The sequence below is a fragment of the Colletotrichum truncatum genome, assembly GCF_014235925.2.
Source record: "Colletotrichum truncatum strain CMES1059 chromosome Unknown Contig_0005, whole genome shotgun sequence".
Lineage (NCBI taxonomy): Eukaryota > Fungi > Ascomycota > Sordariomycetes > Glomerellales > Glomerellaceae > Colletotrichum > Colletotrichum truncatum.
Genome location: NW_027222402.1, coordinates 1,418,183 through 1,438,493, shown reverse-complemented (window position 1 = coordinate 1,438,493; position 20,311 = coordinate 1,418,183). Strand labels below are relative to the sequence as shown.

General features: G+C 48.7%; 6 protein-coding genes across 6 annotated transcripts; 2 read left to right on the top strand and 4 right to left on the bottom strand.

The window, feature by feature from the left end:
• Positions 1 to 238: 238 nt before the first annotated feature.
• On the bottom strand, positions 239 to 1,751 carry CTRU02_208440 (uncharacterized protein; the record flags this gene model as incomplete). Its single annotated transcript, XM_036728433.1, has 2 exons — positions 239 to 1,655; positions 1,711 to 1,751. 2 exons carry the CDS (start codon positions 1,749 to 1,751, stop codon positions 239 to 241), a joined length of 1,458 nt encoding a protein of 485 aa, XP_036579717.1.
• A 938-nt stretch (positions 1,752 to 2,689) lies between these two features.
• Positions 2,690 to 6,808, top strand: CTRU02_208439 (uncharacterized protein; the record flags this gene model as incomplete). Its single annotated transcript, XM_036728432.1, has 1 exon — positions 2,690 to 6,808. One exon carries the CDS (start codon positions 2,690 to 2,692, stop codon positions 6,806 to 6,808), a length of 4,119 nt encoding a protein of 1,372 aa, XP_036579716.1.
• Positions 6,809 to 8,008: 1,200 nt separating this feature from the next.
• On the bottom strand, positions 8,009 to 8,275 carry CTRU02_208438 (uncharacterized protein; the record flags this gene model as incomplete). Its single annotated transcript, XM_036728431.1, has 1 exon — positions 8,009 to 8,275. The coding sequence occupies one exon, from the start codon at positions 8,273 to 8,275 to the stop codon at positions 8,009 to 8,011; it is 267 nt and encodes an 88-aa protein (XP_036579715.1).
• A 1,856-nt stretch (positions 8,276 to 10,131) lies between these two features.
• On the top strand, positions 10,132 to 11,908 carry CTRU02_208437 (uncharacterized protein; the record flags this gene model as incomplete). Its single annotated transcript, XM_070205092.1, has 2 exons — positions 10,132 to 10,719; positions 10,796 to 11,908. The coding sequence occupies 2 exons, from the start codon at positions 10,132 to 10,134 to the stop codon at positions 11,906 to 11,908; spliced, it is 1,701 nt and encodes a 566-aa protein (XP_070061167.1).
• A 609-nt stretch (positions 11,909 to 12,517) lies between these two features.
• CTRU02_208436 (glucan 1,3-beta-glucosidase) lies at positions 12,518 to 13,756 on the bottom strand (the record flags this gene model as incomplete). The annotated part of the gene is made up of 1 exon (XM_036728429.1): positions 12,518 to 13,756. The coding sequence occupies one exon, from the start codon at positions 13,754 to 13,756 to the stop codon at positions 12,518 to 12,520; it is 1,239 nt and encodes a 412-aa protein (XP_036579713.1).
• A 5,453-nt stretch (positions 13,757 to 19,209) lies between these two features.
• Positions 19,210 to 19,613, bottom strand: CTRU02_208435 (EC34 protein; the record flags this gene model as incomplete). Its single annotated transcript, XM_036728428.1, has 3 exons — positions 19,210 to 19,245; positions 19,319 to 19,459; positions 19,533 to 19,613. The coding sequence occupies 3 exons, from the start codon at positions 19,611 to 19,613 to the stop codon at positions 19,210 to 19,212; spliced, it is 258 nt and encodes an 85-aa protein (XP_036579712.1).
• Positions 19,614 to 20,311: the final 698 nt, after the last annotated feature.

Below are 20,311 nucleotides of genomic sequence, written 5' to 3'. Positions count from 1 at the left end.
ACCACGTCTATGACTTGAAGAATGCTTGCAATGTTCGTACACGTCATGTCAAGGAGGAAAACGCCAAGACTGTACATGAGGACGGTTTGCCCTGCTTGTAGGAAGTGTCGTTTCGACAGTTTGTGCCACTCGTTATCCAGAAACAGCTGTTTTAAAGTCCATCCCCGAGGACGCACGTTGAATAAGCCCAGTGTATCTGACGATTTGAGCCAGATGAAGCGAAGCGCCCAAAATTGCTTTATAAAGAAAGCGGGCTACCATTGGCAACCTCGGGTATCAAAACCTCCAGGTCTTTAGCCAATCCTTCCATCAAGGCGTTATCGACAACGGATACGTTCCAGCAGAGCGTGATGGTTATTTCACCACCGGCAATGCCCGCTATGTTTGCGCTGAACCCAGGACCAAATATCGATGCAGACTGACTGAACATAGCTCGCGTCAATCTCCAGCTGTCGTCATCGCTGCCACCGTTGAGCGCTCCTACATTGCTGATCTCCCAACTACTTCCGCGTTCTCCTCCATCCTTTTTCCGGAAGAAGTCGTGGAAGTCGCTGACATATTTGAGCATGGCCCCTTGATCGTCATTGGGCAGAGACGCCAGCTTGTCATTCATGCTGGCCTTGACAGATGCCGCAACTTCCCAGACTGCACTCTCCCGATCTGGCCCTGATGAATCGCGCAGTTTGGTGACAAGAGAACTTGATACGGGATGATCTGCTGTAGACACAAGGACCAACATCTGCTTCTTTGTGTCGAAGGCTGCTGCAGCGGGGACGTATCGTCTTAGACTGATGGGGGTACATGGCTCGAACGCTGGTGCCTCAGTAGCTGAGAGACGGCGTGAGAGAGAGGCGACAATAAGAGCATGGAGCAGCGGTGAAAGGGTCAAAGAGTGAGCTCGAGCCGCAGCCAAAAGTTTCTTCGCGACTGGCGTTGGAATCCTTATGAGGTAAGTGCTGGTGTTGTTCGACAATGAGATACCGTACGGACGGGCTTTCCATGGAAGCACGGCAGGTTTATTCTTCAACCATGATGGGCCGAAGGCATCCCACAGAGTCGCCAGGAAGAATGGCCAGCTAATACGGCTGTTGACGAGCTCGTTTTGCGGAGGAGGAAGCGTCGGCGGTTCCGACACCTCGAGCTTCTTACCATCAAATCCAGCGAGGTGTTTTATAGGACTTTTGAGTGTCTCAAGAAGTCTGCTGTGGAAAATGGAACCGCTTACGCCATCGTTGATTGCATGATGAAATGAGTATACAATCTCAACTTCGGCTGGTGTTTTTTGACTGCCTTGGATGGGAAGGACAGCGATCTTCCAAGGCGGACGATGTTCAATGTCGGACCAAGATTGGCCATGTTGGAATGAAAAATGTTTGCAAAGGTTGGCGTCAACCTCTTCCGGCGAGGATGCTCCGAACCACTGAGTGTGTTCCGCTATATTGATGCTCGGAACATGAACGAAACTAGGGTTTTGTTTGTCTTCATCGACAATTCCGATTCGCATCATAGGCTGTTCCAAAACGACCTGTGCGACTGCATGTTGAAGAATTGCTTTCAGGCTATTGATGTCAGTGCCCGGAGGGACTGCATATCGGCCCGCGATCGAAACTCCGTTATAAAGACCCAGGGAATGGCGAGATGTGGAATATTTTTCCCTAGAAAGGTCAGCGAGGTCCTTCTATCGGAGCAAACATTATCGGTAGCCCGTACATGTCACCACATGGCCGGAGCATGGTTGGTTTTAGGTCCATGATTAATATTGCATGGAATTGCGGATATTTTAACTTTGGAAGTTCGACACAATTGGTCCTAGCTCCAGCAAATGCAAAAAGTTTAAAGACGTGAATCACCCTTTCTTTTAAAGAGCCTCCTGCACAAAGCTCCTGTGCACGTTCATCCATCAACACAAGGGAGGCCCATTTCTGAAAGGGACTAGCTTCCCATTATGCCGGTCATTGAAAAGGACTTTAGTCAGGGGAAATACGGTCGGTAATGACGCGCAACCCTCGCTTGGAGGTATGAGCTGCAGAGATGTGGGGTGGGGGTCTGTCCAAAGCAGCTGAAAACTAGGATCTTGAGATGACATCCAGGGGGGCCACCCGGATGTTACGGGGTGACAAAGTTGAAAAAGAAAACAGCCATTGGAAAAGTATTTGACAAGAAAGAAGAAGGACTAAGAGCCGTTTCACAATGACTTGCATCATTCAACCGTTTTCTTTCAAGAAGGCCCAGAAACCAGAGTTTGAGACCTGCCGCCCCCCCCCCCCCCCAACACCCTCCTAAACCGGAAGCTTCCGATTAGTCATTTCCGGATGGATTTTTCCGCACCGATATTTGGGAGGGGCCGTGTGGGGTTTAGCTTAAGGAGGAAAGTAGTCCAGGGGAGATCCTGGTCAATTTCCAGTGGAAGACGCGGTTCACCACTTGCTCGTTCTCGACCCAAATAATTACATTTCTCCCTTTGCGCGAACATTATTTCCCCTGATGAAGGCGATTTGTTGTTATCACGATGACCTTGGCCAACTCATAGCTACTTCGCGATCCGAATCTCACTATCTACGTTGCATCCATAGTGATGTGACGCGACCTGTCGCTAAATCGCATCCGAAAACAATGCAGCTTCCCGCAGCTTGACCCTGAACTTGATTTTTAAGAAAGACGAACGTGGCCCCAAGATAGACCATCGCCCATGGACCACAACAGAGCTGCCCCCAACCAGTTTGGGGCGCGGCCAAATCGACGCGCTTCCGCTCAATTCACTGTCGACCAAGAAGGACGCAAGCCGTTGTTCTCCAAGCCGTCGCGGGAGTCTCTGGGAGCTGGAGATAATGCCCAGCCGTCTTCAGGAGCAAATCGATATGGCTACTCTCCCACAAACGCGCGCCCTCCCTCACGCGCAGCAGGAATCCCACGCCCTCCTAGTTCTGCCTCTCCGCGACCACCTTCACGAGCCGCCATTCCCCGACCATCAAGCTCCCTCTCCCAAACGCCTTCAATCGGATCCAACCAGTCAGCCGAGGTCGCGTCTCCCGGCTCCCGGCTTCCCCGCCCCAAGTCCACGATCGGAGTATTCGCCAAGGGAAAGATCCCCTCGGTTGCAGACGTATGGCAACTGGCGGGCGAAGAGGATCGGATGAGCCCATTGGACCGAGTTCGCAGAACATCGCCTGCTATTGATGGTTCTCCTAGCCCCGCACCGCGCCCTTACATCAATAGGAGGGTTTCGGATGAAGCCAAAGTACGACAAACATTCGGCAAAGATGCGGTCGACTATAGCCGTCCGAGACCCCTTTCAAGACTCTCCAGCGACTCTTTGCGCGACAGCTACGTCTCGGGGCGCTATGGCGGAAGCCCAGGATCACAACAGAGCGCATCCAGCTCTGGCAGTTTCACGCGTAGACTGAGCCAGTACGAACGTGAGATGGACCAGTCGCAGCCAGAGAACCTCTTCAGCAGCACCAAGATTGGACCCAACATCGCTGAGACCGGCCGAACTTTGGCAAGGAAGACGAGCAATAGCAGCCTAAACGGAGGCCAAAGCCTGGGAAGGAAGGCAAGCAACAGCAGCCTGAATGGCAGTAGTCAAAGCTTGGGTAGGAGAACAAGCTATGGCAGCTTGAGTGCCAGTCCTCGCCCTGGAGCTTTCGCCAAGAGCAGTGTTCCCGAGGGTTGGATTAAGCATCTCCTGGATCAGGACGAGAAGGGCGTAAAGCGAAACAGCATGGCGCAATCGGACTGGCAAAACGCTGCCGACACACCTATTCCGTCAATCGAAGCCTTGGAGCCCACTCCTCCGACTTCTCGACCAGCTTCTACGAATCCCGAGACAAAATCCCCAGAAAAGAGTTACGCCTGGCAACTGGATGCAGACTTCACTGCCGGAGACCTACAAATTTCGGATAGCCCTCGCATAAGAATGGGCGGCACAGGATTTGAGGATGCTTCGAACCGGCGACTTTCCACTGGCAGCGCAAACGGAGAGGACCCCGAGTTCAGTCCATTCAGAAGAGAACCATCCTTTGGGCTTACTCCGTCTCGGGCCACGCGATCCAACACTAAGATTGACGAGATTCGCCAACGTGAGGAAAAGGCCAACGAGCAACTGGCGGAGTCGCGAAGGAGTCAATCAAGAGCCAGGAACAACAGATTAGAGGAAATTCGCGAACGAGAGGCAGAAGCTGAGGAGGAGCTGGCTAGGACAAAGGCTCAATCCCGCTCGTTCTATCCAACACCCGAGGACTTGCCAATTCTAGAAGAAGATGATGATATACCGGCAATGAAAGAACAAGCGCGGCCTAAGAACACCAAACTTGACACTATACGAGCACGCGAAGCTGAGTCTCTGTCAAAGAGAGCTTTAGCAGAAAGCCGTTTGGAAGAGATTCGAGAACAAAACTCAATGTTCAGAGATCCGTCACCGGAGGCTCAACCTGTCGAAGAGCCGATCCAAGAACCGATAGTCTCGCACAGTAGGGAGCCCAGACTGTCGCTAAAAGAAGACAGAGGCGAACGTATCGCTAACACACCTGTTACCATCTACCGAAAATCCTCCATTTCCAAAGCAACCGAATTGCAGACGGAAAATGAATCAGCTCGTAATGAGTTGGCGAGCTTTCAACCGCCCTCGCGACCTCTTTCGACACACACACGGACTGATTCTCGAGACTTGCTACAAAGACTTGCCAGAGCTACTAGCAGCAGTCCTGCCAGTAGTCCTGCTTCTAAGCCCGCATCGCAGCCTGCAGATATTGAGAAGGCCGTGGAGGCCGTGAAAATTGATAAGCTTGAGAATGTTGAACGCCCAGACAACAATCCCATCGAAGAAAGACCGAAATCGCGTGTTGGGGAGAAGGCCAAGCTGAACGTGGAAGAGAGGTTCAGGCAGCACAATCAAGAGAGGCTTGCTAGGCGCGAGCCAGAGACTTCTGGACAGTCGTCCGTCGAGAATAAAGATGATGAGAAGCCGGCAAAAGAGGAGCAGGCCTCAAACAACGCACCGCTCGCAAAGGAGCCAGAGAAGACGACGGAAGCGCCGTCCAGAAAGCCGTACGCCTGGCGTCGAAGAAGCGAGGATCGGCCCAAAACCACAGAACCAGAACAGAAAGTGGACGTCTCCACACGCAACCAAAAGGATGATTCAAAGGACTCCAAACCTACAGATAGGCTGGTTGATCCTCAACCCAGTTCAAAAGACGAGGCAAAAGCACAAGAGGCCGAAAGACCCAAGTCAGCTGGGCTGCGTCGGGAACGACGTCAACGCTCGACCGACTCTACTAAGGATAGCAGGAAGAGTGTGGCCATGTCGGACGGTGATCCTACAGACCGCATTGAGCAGGAAATGAAGCTTTTTGCACCCGCTGATAACCAATCTGAAAGGGGAGGTTCTACCAGAGCGCCTTCGGCCGAGCCACTCGCCGAGACTGATGATAAGGACCTTCTCGCTGATGAAACTCCTCGACCTCTCAAGGTTGACCCGCTGTCCCTCCCTACACCTAAAGTCACCGGTGCTTACGTGGAGACGCCCGCTACAGTTCGAGTCGACAGACTGCCGGACGAGGAGGCCAAACCAGCCGTCAAATCTGAGACCAAGTCGTTTACAAGTTTGAACAGGTCAACCTCTAGCCGGAGAAGCTCTCGTGCATCCTCACGAGCACGATCAAACTCAAAGGCCACTGAGTCAGGGTCAGAAACCAGCGATCAGAAAGAGCAAGAAAAGGGGGCCGCGGGCACAACGACAACGTCCACACTTCGTCGTCGCAAGTCTATTCCTAGATCTCGTCGACCTCTGATTAATTCTGTTAAGCCGCCCACTGTGAAAGACGATCTTTTGGAGCTTCAGCGCATTCATCAGATCGAGGACTCCACCCTTGACGACCTGGAAGAGCTGTTTAACTTACAACGACTTCCTTCCCCAGACATTGAGTCGATGCTTGACGAGATTTCCATCAAACGGGAAGAGGTCGCCACCAAACCCGACATTACCAAGACTGAACGAGACCAAACTCTCGAGCAAATCGACAGAATGAGCAAGACACTCAAAGACGGATTGCTCAATATTCGCAGTGCTAAGCAAGGCATTGAGCGCTTGGAGGACAAGGTATCTCATGCGGAGGGCAAATACAAAGACCTTACTTCCATCACAAAGTCTGAGCAGGTAGTCGAAGAACTGCAAGAGCAGCAGATCAAGTCAGCACTTCGACCTCATCTTGAGTCCTCGCACAAGGGTTCCGATCGCGCTTTCGAGTCTTCTTCAGCGAAAGTCAATGTCATCCAACTGCCTGTACCTCATCTCATTCAACGCAACCCCTTTCGCATCACATCCCTGGGTATCATCTGCATTCTGCTTTCAATATGGTACATCGCCGAGTCAGCCATGTGCGAAATTTACTGTCGCCCAACAACTTGCTCCACAACTCCTTGCGTCTGGTCATCGACGGATCCCACCTGGGGCGTTGCTCTTCCCGTGAAGATTGATGAGTGGGCCACGAACGGATGGGGTCGCCAGGTAGCGCACCAACTATCCGAAGACGTCTCAGATCTCTGGGCCGACGCGCAGGATTTCATCACCGGCACAGATATCACAACTATTGATATCAGTACCCTCGACTTTTACGGAAAACGCCAACTCCGTCGACGTCTTCGCAAGCATGGACTGAAGAAGCCGCCCACTGAGTCGGCCGAGGACAAGGCTAAATGGGATGCATGGCATGCAGCACGGGTGGCCAGCGAGAGGGTCCAGGATGCTAGGGAGATGGGGTATGACATTAGTGAGGAAGATGAGAGTATGGGAGACGATGAGGCGGTGTGAGGAAGTAATACATCTTGGCCACTGTACATTATAACTGTAATTTACATATCGAGCTCGCTGCTGGGTTATAAGCACGCTGGATACGGCCCTGGGGAACGGAGAACCCCGTAGGTAATTGAACTTTTACAATCATCTTGTCCGCTCCTTACCTCAATACATGATGACTGGATACATTTCAGGGTGTTTTGTTCCATATGCCTGCGGTTCACCAAACCAAATCCGGCAAGTTCATCGCTCCTCGATGAGATACAAGGCTGCCTACTTTCATGGCTATAAATCTTAGACTTTTACTCTAAACTCCAACCCATCATCATGCGCCACCTTTGAACCCCATGCTTAACCATCGAGCATCTGGTTCTCTTTCCCTTTGAGTCCCGTCAAATTGGGATTTCCGGTTTCAAGATCTTACAGGAAAGTTCTTCCTTTCTTTCATTAAATTCCATGTTCAAAAGTAGAACTTGTCTCCTACATAGTAATCGGGCTCAACACGCGGTCCCCGCGGGCTTTTTGGGCAGTCCCACAGAGGGTCCTAGTTCAAGCGTTGTTCGGCGGCCCGCGGAGCGCCGGAGGCTTCGCCAGTACCGAACTGCCCGGCATCATGGCTTGTAATTTCCCACCGTTTCTCGGTTTCCAATGTTCGGTACGGCAAGGTACATACATTTAATTTCCTCCTTATCTTCTTCGGTTAGGTATGCGATCTTCTTGAACTTGGATTTATAACTCCTTCACAGCTGAACTAGGGAGGGCGGTCGACGGCCGATCATTGGACATCTAATACGGATACCTGGCTGGTAGACTGTTCTCTTTGTCAAGCAACTGACGCATGTTATTGCAATTCTTGTTGAAGACGATTAGATCCGTGTCACTGCCCGAGTCCCGTAGACCCTCTCTTCTCACCTGACAAGGTAGCTCACGTGTGATCTGGAGTTTTATCAGCCGAATTCAAACCCATTAGTCTATAACTCTGGGTCTAGGCAGTAAATTTCTATTTATACCGAGACAGATGGGATTTTATCATCTTGAACATGGGTAGTAGCCAATTATTTCGAGCCTTATTTGTAAGTTACTATCATCTAAGGTATCTTGTTCGACTCACAACCAGTTTCTAGAGAGCCATCAGAGAAACCTAAACTATGCGATGTTCGTATGAAGCAACGAAAAAGGCCACATATTCTCTGGCAACTCATATATACCTAGATCTTAACCCATGGAACAGATCTCAGATTCACGGACACCCGTTCGTACACTACGGTGATGAGTTAACATAAGAGGAAACCATAGAACCGGCATTGTGTCTATTTTACTTACGCATTCAGGCTTGCAAACACCCGGGGTGTGTGAGCAGCAACTGGAACCAGATCCCGGGATGGGCCCCTTGGGACGGGCGACGATCTTGGGCTTCTCCACGGTGGGAGTGGCCAAGGCTGCGGCTGCGAAAAACGTAAGGAGAATAGTCTTGAAGTGCATGCTGACAACTGCGGGATGGACTGGGCTGTGAAGCTGTTGAGGTCGACTGATGATCTAGTTGGATGTTTTAATGATCTACTACTTTCTCACTTGGCTACCTACTTCATGGTCGACCTTTTATAATTGTGTCTTCGGCTCTTTCGGAATGCTGGGCCACTGTTGAGTCATGCTGAGGCTACCGTGCCTCTATTTTCAACAGCGGATCTTTGATAGCGGAGACCTTTGCGAGATGTTCGGACCGATGGGTTGTTCATCACCCGACATATAAAGCAGCTCCGTTCCTGGTGTAAGTAATATAGTCAAGTTTGGAGCAAATTTAGTCCTCGACAATGAGGGGCCGGCGGGAGGAGTCTGTCTGTACGGCACTGGCCCCATATGCCCATCATGTAAATCAAGCAAATATGTTACACTGGCATGAAACGCTCTTTTGAGGTGACCAGCTAGATTGGCTACCACTTCAGAGCTGTGATAGTAATATACCGTACGGAAATAACACGGAAGGGTTCCTGGTATTACATGGCCTATCGTTATTCATGCTCGAAGGAAACAGTGGTTCTCAAAGAAGCCTCGTACAAGGGCCTTAAAAGGTATATCATTACCGACTCAAAACTTGACCTCTGTTGGCTATTGTCGTGAACTCTTAAGGTATGTATGATCATGCCCGAGGTATCTTGGGAAAATTAAATGTTTTCCACTTTCGACTCACAAGGCTTTCTCTTGACTACATCGCGAGGCATAAGGACTGTTGGAATAGCCGGAAGTCCGGGTTGAAGTGGCTCCGTCGCTGGCAGTCCTGCCGGCGTCCGGGCTGCCCACTGACGGTCAGTCCGACAGACGGCTATAAGTTCCGCAACCACTTCAACCAACACTCCTACTGGAACTTCATCCATAGACATCAGACACAAGACTAGCAACCATTATCCCCCTCAGTTATCCCTCTTACAGGTACCCCTGTGATCCCAACAAGGACGCAATTGAAGATCGACCCTTCAACTTCCAATGGTGGATTATGTTGTGCCTGAACGTAGAGCTTCAAAATGCAGCCTTCGCGCGACGAGGATATAGTGGTAAAAGGCTTTACGGGATCTAGCCATTTGGACCCAATTGTCGATGGGTGTTGGTGTCACACGTTTTACATCCGTATAAATCAAAGCAATCGAGGCTTTCTTTCATGTAGTCATGGACGGTAGTGTCTCTTGTAGATATGGGGCCTCATGCGTAGGGTACCTTATGCATGATTGTTCGGGCACAAGGACTGTCTACTCGTGAGACGGAAGATTACATCCGCAGCATGAGCACGCCATTGGTCTCTTAGCCGCGTATCAAGATAGTCAGCGTCTCTATCTCATTGCCTCTTCTAACGAGCTCCACCCAAAGAGTTGATTAAACGACATCGTCTGAAAAATGTGTAGTGCAATCAAATCTGCATCCCTTTCGTATGATACGCCGTAAGAAAAGCAGGCTGGGCTGCAAGGCCGAATGGTGGGGCCAGCCTAGCTCAGACAGGACATTGAATGCCAATATTTTACATCACAATGCATCGTGGCTGCTTACGGTGGGTTACGTCAAGTATTAGGACGGCTAGGCTGCAGCTCATGCAATGTAATCAGAACAAATGTCGCTCTTGGTTGGTCGCCTGCTTGCCACCACCCCCATGATAATAACTAGGCGGCAGGGGAGGAAGCTCTTGTTATAATGCAGGTCTGGACCATTTTATGTCATTGTTGTCAAAACACTGGGAACACAGCGCCATGCCTTCGAAATGAAGTTATCATCACCAAATCAGTAGGGATTCAACGAATCACATGATTTTTTTTTCTTTCTTACCATCAGAGCTGGTCCTCTAAGAGAGCATCATGGCTTCCGAAGTCATCCCCATCGGATGCGACAACCCTGGCTATTTCATGACTGGACAAATATGCTGCTACCCAAACAACCAAACACAGAGAACTTGCCAGACCTATATCGGTCCCAATAGAAGATATAGTCTGTTGCCCTCTGCGTGTCCCAGCGGGAATTGTTTGAAAGATTGTCAAGACCCCACGCTGCTTTACGGTGGCATCACCACTGAAAATGGTACTTTAAATACCGAGACTATCCAGATGTACATGGTTTGTGCCGCCGTTCCAGCCATTGCGGGCTACGAGGCCAACGGTGTTCTCCTCCCCGACCAGGCTGCCATGGTTAGACAGTTTCTCCCGCCCGAAGACGCGACTGAACAGAACTTGAGGAGGGTGACGGCCACGGTAACAGATTGTTTAACACAGACATGTCTGAACTCGAGAAATGAAAGCATCTGTTACGAACAATACTGCGCGCCGGGGCGACTTCTAATCAACGGCACAATGCCAAATCAAACGGCCATAAACCAGTGTTTAAACAAGCTTTGTACAAACGGTTTTGAAGTTGTGCCATTCGGAGATTCAGATATTATCGGTATCGGGGTAAGTAAATATTCTCCGTTCCAAGCCCGCTCGACTGGCCCCATACGAGGACTTTCTAATGTATATCCCACTGCAGGTTTTCTCTTCGTATGTCGTCCAGCTCATCCTTGTGGCAGTTCTATGGTTCGGCCTAGTGGTCAGAGCTATCTTCCGTCGGACGAGAAGTGGGCGTTATAATGCGGTTAATCAAGCACCAGAGGAGCCGACCGAAGGCCGTGAGAGCAAGCGGCCCCGTCTTCCCCGCGAGAGCTGGCTGCGGTTTCTCGTCGAGTTTCACACGGCGCAGTGCTACTTCGCTGGCACGCTGATGATTGCCATCTTCGTTTCCGGTATCATCAAGATCAACGTCGCCATGATCCTCCTGCTCCTCCCATTGACTACAAATGGCGTTGTGCCCGTGGTCTTTGCCTACCTAATGCTGGTATACCACCGCGCCAGCTCGTCTGCCCTCACAATTCTTACTACCGCTGTTTATACCCTGTCCACAGTGGCTTTCTGGATCCTCTTCGCCAACTTCAAATCACAAGTTACCGCGAATGATTTGAGATACAATGTTTTTGCCGAGTTCATGTACGGGATTTCCGAGGTTGAATCCTGCGGCGGCTTTTCCGCCCTGACAGCCTGCTCGGAAAATCTATACATGGGCAGAGAAAAAGCAATTGATGCGGCTAGACTCCTACAGACTATGCCTCCCGTGGCCTGGGGTATCTCGACTGTAGTCCTACTCGGTGTCTTAGTCGCGGAAACAAGGGCACGGGTCAAGGAATTCCAATCTCGTGCTGCGGCCTTACCCCAGCAGACCACGCCGAAAGAAACTCATGCCGACTCTAAGAAGATAAATATTGCCTTGTTAAATTCTGTCGCTTTTTGGCTAACATCACTTGCTCTCATCGGCTGCGTTGTGATGCAAATGTCTCTCTTGTCCATCGCCACGACCCTGGACATGTTTGATCCTAAAGATTGGGGCTTTGGGCAAGTCATTGCAGTTACTGTGTGGGTTCCGCCCGTATTAGGTTACTTGTACTTCCTATTAAGTAAGTTACGTTACCCTCGTACTGAGAATGAGCATCAATGCCTACCAATCCGCCTTCTCTGGCTTCTTGACTGTGTAGTCTTGCTGATCGCTTCTAGGAAAACAAGTGATAGACATGAGAAAAAGAGAGTGACGGCGATGCGAAGGTGGAAATAATACGAGATGCACGCGCGATTTCTGCTTTGAATACGACGGCAAACCTCTTTAACTACAAAGATGTTATCTCGGCACTGGGGTGCCCTACTACACATAGCAGAGCTGTGATCACATACAAAGTTTCTTGACTCAACTCTTAAGTCTCCAAAGTTTATGCCTTTTCGTCAGTCTCATGCGTGTACTGCTGCTTGCAATTTGGGATCACGAAGAGTCTTGTGGGTGCGCTGCCAGTCATGTCACTGTCGACCTACGTTCTTCAGGGTGCATCACATCGAATAGCTATGCATTGAGGTCTTAATCTGACCAACCTTGGAACGAATTTTGCTGCAGTACTTTCATAAACATTAAATTTAGCGGACGAATTCTACAATCCACCTTTACAGCCTTGATGCCATGAAAGCATTTTGATTTTAAGGATTATCAGATTATTGTGCTATCTCCAACTGAGGCCACCACACACACTACTTATAAACGGACTGGTATGGAAGACTATCGAGCCATCTTCGCATTGCCTTAGAGTTTCCGACAGAAAGTTTTGATGACCCACAAAGCCGACCTTCTGGTATGATGCCGTTGGCAGTATAAACAAATATCGTGTACTTGCAGGTTTTAGATTGCCAGAGCAATCACTCCAACAAGGAACGCAATGCTGAAGTTGATTGTGGTGCCGCTGCCGCTGACAGTAACAGGCGTCGAGGTTGGCGGGCTCAAGGTAGCGTTTCTACTGCCCGTGGCAGAAGCGAAACCAGATACCTGAGAAGTTGGTTTGCCATTGGCAGTGCTCTGAGCTTCCGTGTTAGGGGCAGAAGTGGCAAGTTGGATATGGGTCTGCGCAGTAGCATGGCTTGAGGCGGTTCTTGTGGCGGGATCCGAAGGGGATGAAGACGAAGAGGTCGAGTTGGCTGCATTGCAAGACAGATCCCAGAGGGGCTTGTTGGTTAACGAAGAGCCAATGACACCAAAGCTCGGGTTAGGAGTAGTTGGAGAGGAATCTTGGAAGGTATACCACCAGACGTTGGTCTTTCCGAACAACGGGCATCCGATCTCATCCCAATATATCTTAGCGTTCTCGGGAGATGCAATAGCCTTGCCAACAGTTTTGCCGCTTGCAGGCCAGCCAGTTTCGGTGATCCAAACCGGCTTGTTTCCAGCATTCGCCAGGGTTCTCTTGAGACCATCGTTCCAGCGGTCTTTGCTGTCAGAAATCGAATTGGGAGCAAAGTCGTCGAAGAAAGGGTATGCGTCCATTCCGATCCAGTCGCATGCCTGGACAACGGCCTCGTTGCTGTTGTTACCCCATGCAGTCCATGTGTCAACATGGCCTAGTGGAGCACCACCCAACGGCGAGTCCTTGATGACTTGGCGGACTTGCTGAATATACTTCAGGAGTGTTTCCGGACCAACACCAGGGTTCTGGCCGGCCGCGACACCCATGGGCGAAAAGCGGTAGAGATCCTCGCTACCGATAGAAATACCAGCGATCAGACCGTCAAGCTGGTGGCCATATTGGGATATAGTTCTTTTCAAAGCCTCGATCTCATTTGCAAAGGAAGCATCTCCGGCGGATGCCCACAGGCCGAGCAACAACGACGTTCTCGTAGCAATCGCAGCAGGGATGGCTGAGATGGGGTCATTGACACTTCCACTTTGGATCATGGTATAGAGTCGGGCGGATGTAAAGGCGCCGTTGGTGCCTTCGAGACTAGCGGCGGTTTTGAACTCGGCTTCGTAGTCAGACTGAGTTTTCGCCCGTCCATCAGTGAAGGTGGCGCCATAGTTGAACCCTTGGAAAGCGCTGGCTGCGGACGCCAGAAGGAGAAGAGCTGCTGAGTAGTCGAGAGGACGCATCTTGAAGATTGTACGGGCTTGAGTGGCTTGCTCGATAGAACTAAGGGCAAGTGATATTAAGGAGAGCAAAAAGCTTAGTATTAAGTGAGAGAAGAGTACAGACACGGTCAATATGCAAACGAGTGGTGACTTGGATCTGTGACTCCAGCGGGCCGTTGACTTGAAAAATGGAAGTGTGAGGTGAGGGAATCATAGATTATGATACATTTTGTAGACTAAGATTGGGGGTACCTTTTAAAGACAATACACAGCTGCTATCTCGGGATCACTTTCCTGATTACTGGATTGTTGCAATGGTAGGAGTTAAGCCAAATTAGACTGCAAAATAAAGTTTTAATGCTGCGCTGCCGTGGCCCCTTACGCGTAGCATATAATTATCTCTACGCTCTCGCTATGAGCTTGATTCCCTGTTTACACCATTTGGTAAGTTCAAGATACTTGCCTATTTGATTCAAGAATGGCAATTGCTATCCATGCTCATTTCACTAAAGACAACCTGTAATATTGTAAGGGGCTAAGGAATACTACAAGTAGCTTCCAAGGACCCTGATTCGTTACGAGTCACGCATCAGCCGGGATCATTCAACAACTTCTTCATCGGCGATTATTCTAAACCCCTGAACTTTCATCCTGTGGGCGTTGTAGTTTTTCTACGTAAATTCAACAGGACGTTATCGTGCTTATGATTCAAACTTTGGCGTGGCTATTTCTCGGCTGAAAACATTGTCTTGGCTCTTCAATGCCATAGAAGTTAATCTTCAAAGTTAAAAATAAGCAAAGACTAATAATACCTGCTTGAAATGAAGCAGAGAAAACCAACAACCAACATCGGTGTAGAAATATTCAAAGTCTGCTGTCATGTCGCCTACCTACGTAGTGGGTAATTGCGTTGGGTGGTCTGTCGTTCATATCCCAGGGGCACGCCCTCAGTAGTTTTCCTACAAACAGAATCAGACTCTCCAAGTCCCAGGACCTAGTTATCTCACAGTTTCCGGTAATATGCCTATTGAAATTATCTCTCTACCGCTGGCTCACCCATCAATGCAATCAATGATTTATGTCGGCTTTCGCATTGGAGATCTCGTGGTCATTACAAAAATCTCCATATTTGGCAATTGCCCAGCCCTCGTATCCCATACGAGGTGGCGGCAGTGCGACAAACAATGACCCAGCCGATGCAACCTTTTCGTCCGGCGCTTCATTTCATATGTCCGTTGTTAATGGGAGCCGTAAACTTAATATAATTGAACTGACAACCTACAAGGCTTCAACAGTGTATGATTCGGCGCGAAATCAGCCCGATTCGGAGACTTTTCAGGTCTTTCAATTCGGACATGTGCATGCAGACTCTACCTTAAGCCGAATAACTCCACCCATACAGATCTGTCCACATTTCTGCATGGGCTAGTCTTGTGGGTGCGGTCCGAGATTCAATCTTGGATTACTCCGTCTCATCGCTCATTGGTTGTGGGCTTAATAGCGCCTCGACTACCTCTTAGCACTCAACCTCAAGATACCTTTCCATGCGTAAATCACCGATATGACGAGTCGGAGATGGTCCTAAAGACATAAAAATAGTAATATCCTTCTTTCTTGAGACTGCAATTAATTGCAACTATTGGTATATCTCGCCTGGCTGCTACCCCCACAACGGCCCAAAGGGGATTCACAGCCCCAACTGTCCAGAAGCCGCAGCCAGATGCTCTCGCCGCAGCCTCCCACGTCTTTAGAAATGGTATTCAAATACAAACTTTTCGGCCCCAAAAGGAAGATATCTTTGAGAAAACTCCAAAATACCTAATTTCCTGTGTGAACAGGAGCAACTGCAGCGCTTAAAACGGATAAAGTAACTTCTCTGTGAACCTAACTTCAAAGGGATGCCAATTTGAAGTAGAGTAAAACATATTTAGGCATGGTAGGTTCTATTAGTAAAGCCCTGTACGGTCAAAGAGGAGGGTGGCTGCAGGCTGGTGGCTGATATTGGTACCAATGAGGTAGAGCGACCAACTAGGAAATTTCAATCTAAGCTGACAAACACGGCAACGGCGCCCTGGGAGCATGCGACATATAGTCATTGTATCCATATTGAGCAAGAATTTTGTCATCTCGATGAAAGAATTAGGCACTGTGTCTGAGAAGTCAGCCCTTTGCGAAGGTGTCAGCATCGCGCAAATTGAAGCAGCGGGACACCTGATCACACTCGAGCGCCGGCAATGCCTGGAGGAAACGATATCCTCTTGCTGCAACATCGATAAGGCCTGGTCTTCATGTCCAAGTACTCGAAACGTACCACTTAACATCAGAAAAAGGGGTCCTTGGCCGATACCTCCTGCCCCGTCTCGAGCGCTGCAGGATTCATTCAATCTGGTTGGTGAGTCTGTAGTGGGTGCGGAGAGAGGTACTGCCATTGTGTCAGATGTTGTCTTCCAGTAGATTGCGGTTTGATTTAAAACTCCCTTGCGTGACCAAATAGGCAATTTTGGCCTGAGATACCTATGATATTGAGTATTGCATAAAACAATGTTGCTTCAACTTCGGAGACTCATGCTGCTATGCACATAGAATTACAAGGTTACATAGCGCCATTACAATATCGCATTATCTCACTCATCGCGAAAGAGAGACACAAAATATCTCAATCAAAAGCAAGACGCGCATCATTTAGCCAGCAGAAGCGGCTTGGCAACTCCGGCCACTGAGGAAAGAAGTGGCCAGCTTTATTGCGAGACTGCGCATATTGTTACATAAGAACTTGCCATAGGTCCGAGAGACCACAGGTGGCTACAATGTGAAAGATCGATTACTATTTAAGGGGTTTTCAAGCCCTAAAGTCCTGTGAACATTTGCAAGTCACCTAGAAGTGGGTTACCTGACCTTCGCGACAATATGCATCCCTTATCATCAAGGATTATCGAAATAGCTAAGGCTAGTATAGACTCAGTAAGTTGAATGATGAATCCATGGTATTTTAAGAAAAAAGGTCGCTTACTGCTCTTCAAATGATTACACTCGCTTCATGAAGGTCTCTGGCCAGAGGTTGCGAAACCACATGGGTAAGCAAATTCACTTGTTCAAGGCTTCTAAACTACCTAGTGTCCCTCCGTACCATGCAGGGAATCATAACTGATATAGAATTTTACCTGCAGACATCCAAATACACGTCGACAAAGTCCCAAGAAATTTGATGCTGACAACCAATCCTGTGGGCACTTTCAACGAAGCATTCAGGTTCCGAACTTAACTCAACCTGCGACGCGAAACCCTTGAGAAGAACAGGAGCCTCAAGATATGAGAAGATATTATCTCGAATTTTGAGATGATTGACAACGAGACTTGTATAGTGTCCCGAGAGTGCGGCATCAACTTGGAACATATCCGAAGCCAGTTGACAAGCCTTACTGGAAACAATATCATTATCCGAGGCAGCCGACACACAATTTCGATAACTAAATAGTTTGCTTCGTAATGGGACAGCATTTGAGTTAGAGCACTTGAAAAGCATTATGAAGAGGTGGCGCAGCTTGATACCACACAGCTACAACATATCCAATGGGGTTGTCTGCAGATGAGCCTCATTACGACCAAGAGGCAGGATGTCAGTTCACATGACGTTTACTGTGTAACCGATAAGAATGAATTCGACTTAACAACCGGTTCCAACGGTCTCTTATCGGCATCAAACCAAGAGCGCGCTTCGCTCAGCAGTGAAATTTTAGGGGGTAGTGTTTGCTGGCGTCCATCTAGGAAGCCTCATCACGCGCTTTCTAAGCTGTCTTTCAGTTTAGGTTTGTTTCGCTAACAGATGACTCAGTCACCTAAGTATCTGAGGGAATAGCTAAATACTTATCTATTTTACACAACTAGCCAACTCTTGATGGACCCAACTCGGAAAAAGACTTGTTCAGTACGTTTGGCGGATGGCACGATTTATTCGCGAGGCCAGGGGAGTCCAGCTGCCTCTCCACCACTTCCATGATCTACACAATTTTCAAAGAAAATGAAGGAAGTGTCACATTCGACAAAGACTTTTGTGGGAGGAATGGGGCCAAAGGTTGGGACCAGACTCTCTGAGCTGCTGCCGCTTCCTGCTTTGTCCTTCGACTCTAACACATCGAACCCACACATCGCAGTTACTCAATCAAAAACTGTCGCCTTCCAACATATTAAGCCTCGCGAAAGTCTGCAAAGACCATGCCGCTCCATAGCAAGATATGTCTGAATCAAAGCGGACTTGCCATAATTCTGAAGCAGATGTGCCTCGGCCTTTGGTTTTCAGACAGGAGGCCAGGGAAAATAACACTCAAATTGTCCAAAACGACAGACTGAAATGATGCCGACTCATCTGCCAAGACCCAGAAGAAGCACGGTGCACTTTTCCCCGCCTCGAGGTTCCAGAAGTCTGGGAACAGCAGTTCGCTATGCCAGATACCGATGGCGAAAAAGACGAGAACCTCAAAGAGCTAAAGCATGACATGTGCCAGGTTCAGTCTTCGTAACACTTATAGATGATGACGAGCAACAAGTGAGACTCTTGGTCCTGCGCCAGAGCTTGCTTTGGTCCTGAATGGGGTTGACAACGGCGGTATTACAAGTGCGGTAATGTTGATATTACACCATTCGCTGAAATTCATGGAGTCCTGTCTGTTGAAATGAAGTCACCAGCGCGTAGAACGAATAAAACTGCAAGCTGTTTTTGCGCTCGTTATATGGTGTCTTTTCATAGATTATACATTCAGTACTTGTGATAATTACTTCATATGCAGACTCCCCATCAGTGTTGAAGTTGCTTGTTGATAGCTTAGCATCCCATAACGGGCAAGACGTTGCGACGGATAAATCTGTCGTCACGTTGCAAACAATCCATTTGTGCTCTATAATATCAAATCAAATTTTTAATAATCTGAAGTAAAACAAAATCACGATGGAAGCTATCTGTGAAATGCCCCTACAAGCTCAATAAAAGTACACCGTTGGAATCACTGTTGTAGCCGTACGACGTGGGAAGAGGGATTCCTCTCAAAGCATGGCAAAAGCGTTTCTATCATAAAAAAAGATACATCTGAATAGGTTAAAGTGAGTGGAAGAGATCTATGACATCCGATTACCTGTTGTGTGGACAGTTGAGTTTGTATACCTACTCACGTGAGATGTGGTTGGCCGGCAGCCGGCAGCTGAGCGGCCACGGAGCTATTTCAACCCGGAATTCCGATTATTGCAACATTTACAACAAGCCTAAGTATTTTGATCCTTTCTTCGTTCCTGGAAGAGCTGCTTTCAAATTATACACACCGTTACATCATTGAAAGCGCAATGTCAAATAGGTATAGAACGATAGCGTGGCACACGTCTCAGGTTAGATAGCTTGTATTTTAAACTATCTCAGCAGGCGAAAATGCCATAGTCTCTAAAAAGTCTAAATGAAAAATGCCTGTCGTTCCCCTTTTTCTTCTCGCTTAGTGGCAGCAAGTAACAATGCACTGGAAGTCGGCCTACGAGTTGATCGAGAGTAAGTAAAGACTCACTAACATTTGCAAGAAGGGGGGTTAAACATGGTTGACTTACTCCGGGGGGGCCACGAGAGATATCGCCAGGGGCAGTCTTGTAGGTAGGGTCAATAGCCTGGCAGACCTTGATCTTGGCCGCGGGCTCGATATTCAGGCAGAAGTTGCAGTTAGGGTCACTGGTAGTGCAGAAGCCTTCGGCCTAGAGTTTTTTTCAAAAGAAAGATTAGATGAATGTTCAAGTGATTTTCATTCCCGGTTTGTGCCAAGTTTACCTTGCAGTTGAAGCCCTGGGCAACAGCTCCGGTGAGCATGGTGAGGGGCAGAAGGACGGTAGCGAGAGTAGCGGCGAACATTGTGTGGGTTTAAGTTTCTTGAATAAACTGGCACAAGTGTATGGTAATGACTGATAGACTCAGAAGTAAGTTTAAAGTAAAAGATGGAGTGGATGAAGCTTCGATGTATGTCAAAAGCTTCGGGGAAGACTCGAGCTTATAAGCATATACAAACTCACAGCTCTCAAGACTTGAAAGCAGAATCTTGCAACCAACTTAGAGGTACGGATACCGGCATTCGGTCACGGTGTTAACGCCAGCAGAGAAAAGTATAACATATTGCTACCCGATTGCAGAATTATCTGCGGCGCATTGCATCTGTTCGAATACTCCTTGAAAATCTGGAGTTACCGATCACGATCACTTAGTTGACAGGCAAAGTCATTGAATTTAGTGTCTTGAGCAAGGGTTCGTAATAAATTTTGGGAACACTGAGTCGCGTCGAACAACGAGTCATGTCGACCCCGCGGGGTATCCTTGAGTTTTGCTTGGCGCCACTAATACCAATTCAGCAGAAGGACCAAGCATTGAAACCCACTCATGGAAAAGGTTGGGGGCACAAAATTGCCAGGAATCAGTAATTATTATCTTCGAGAAAGAGAGCTTAATGTCCTTGCAGCCTATAATAGTCGTCTAGAGACCTCTGAGATCTGATTAACTCAGCAGGATGCCTTGAACCTGTAGACTCAGTGGAACTAAAGTTTTGGTTTCCAACTGGC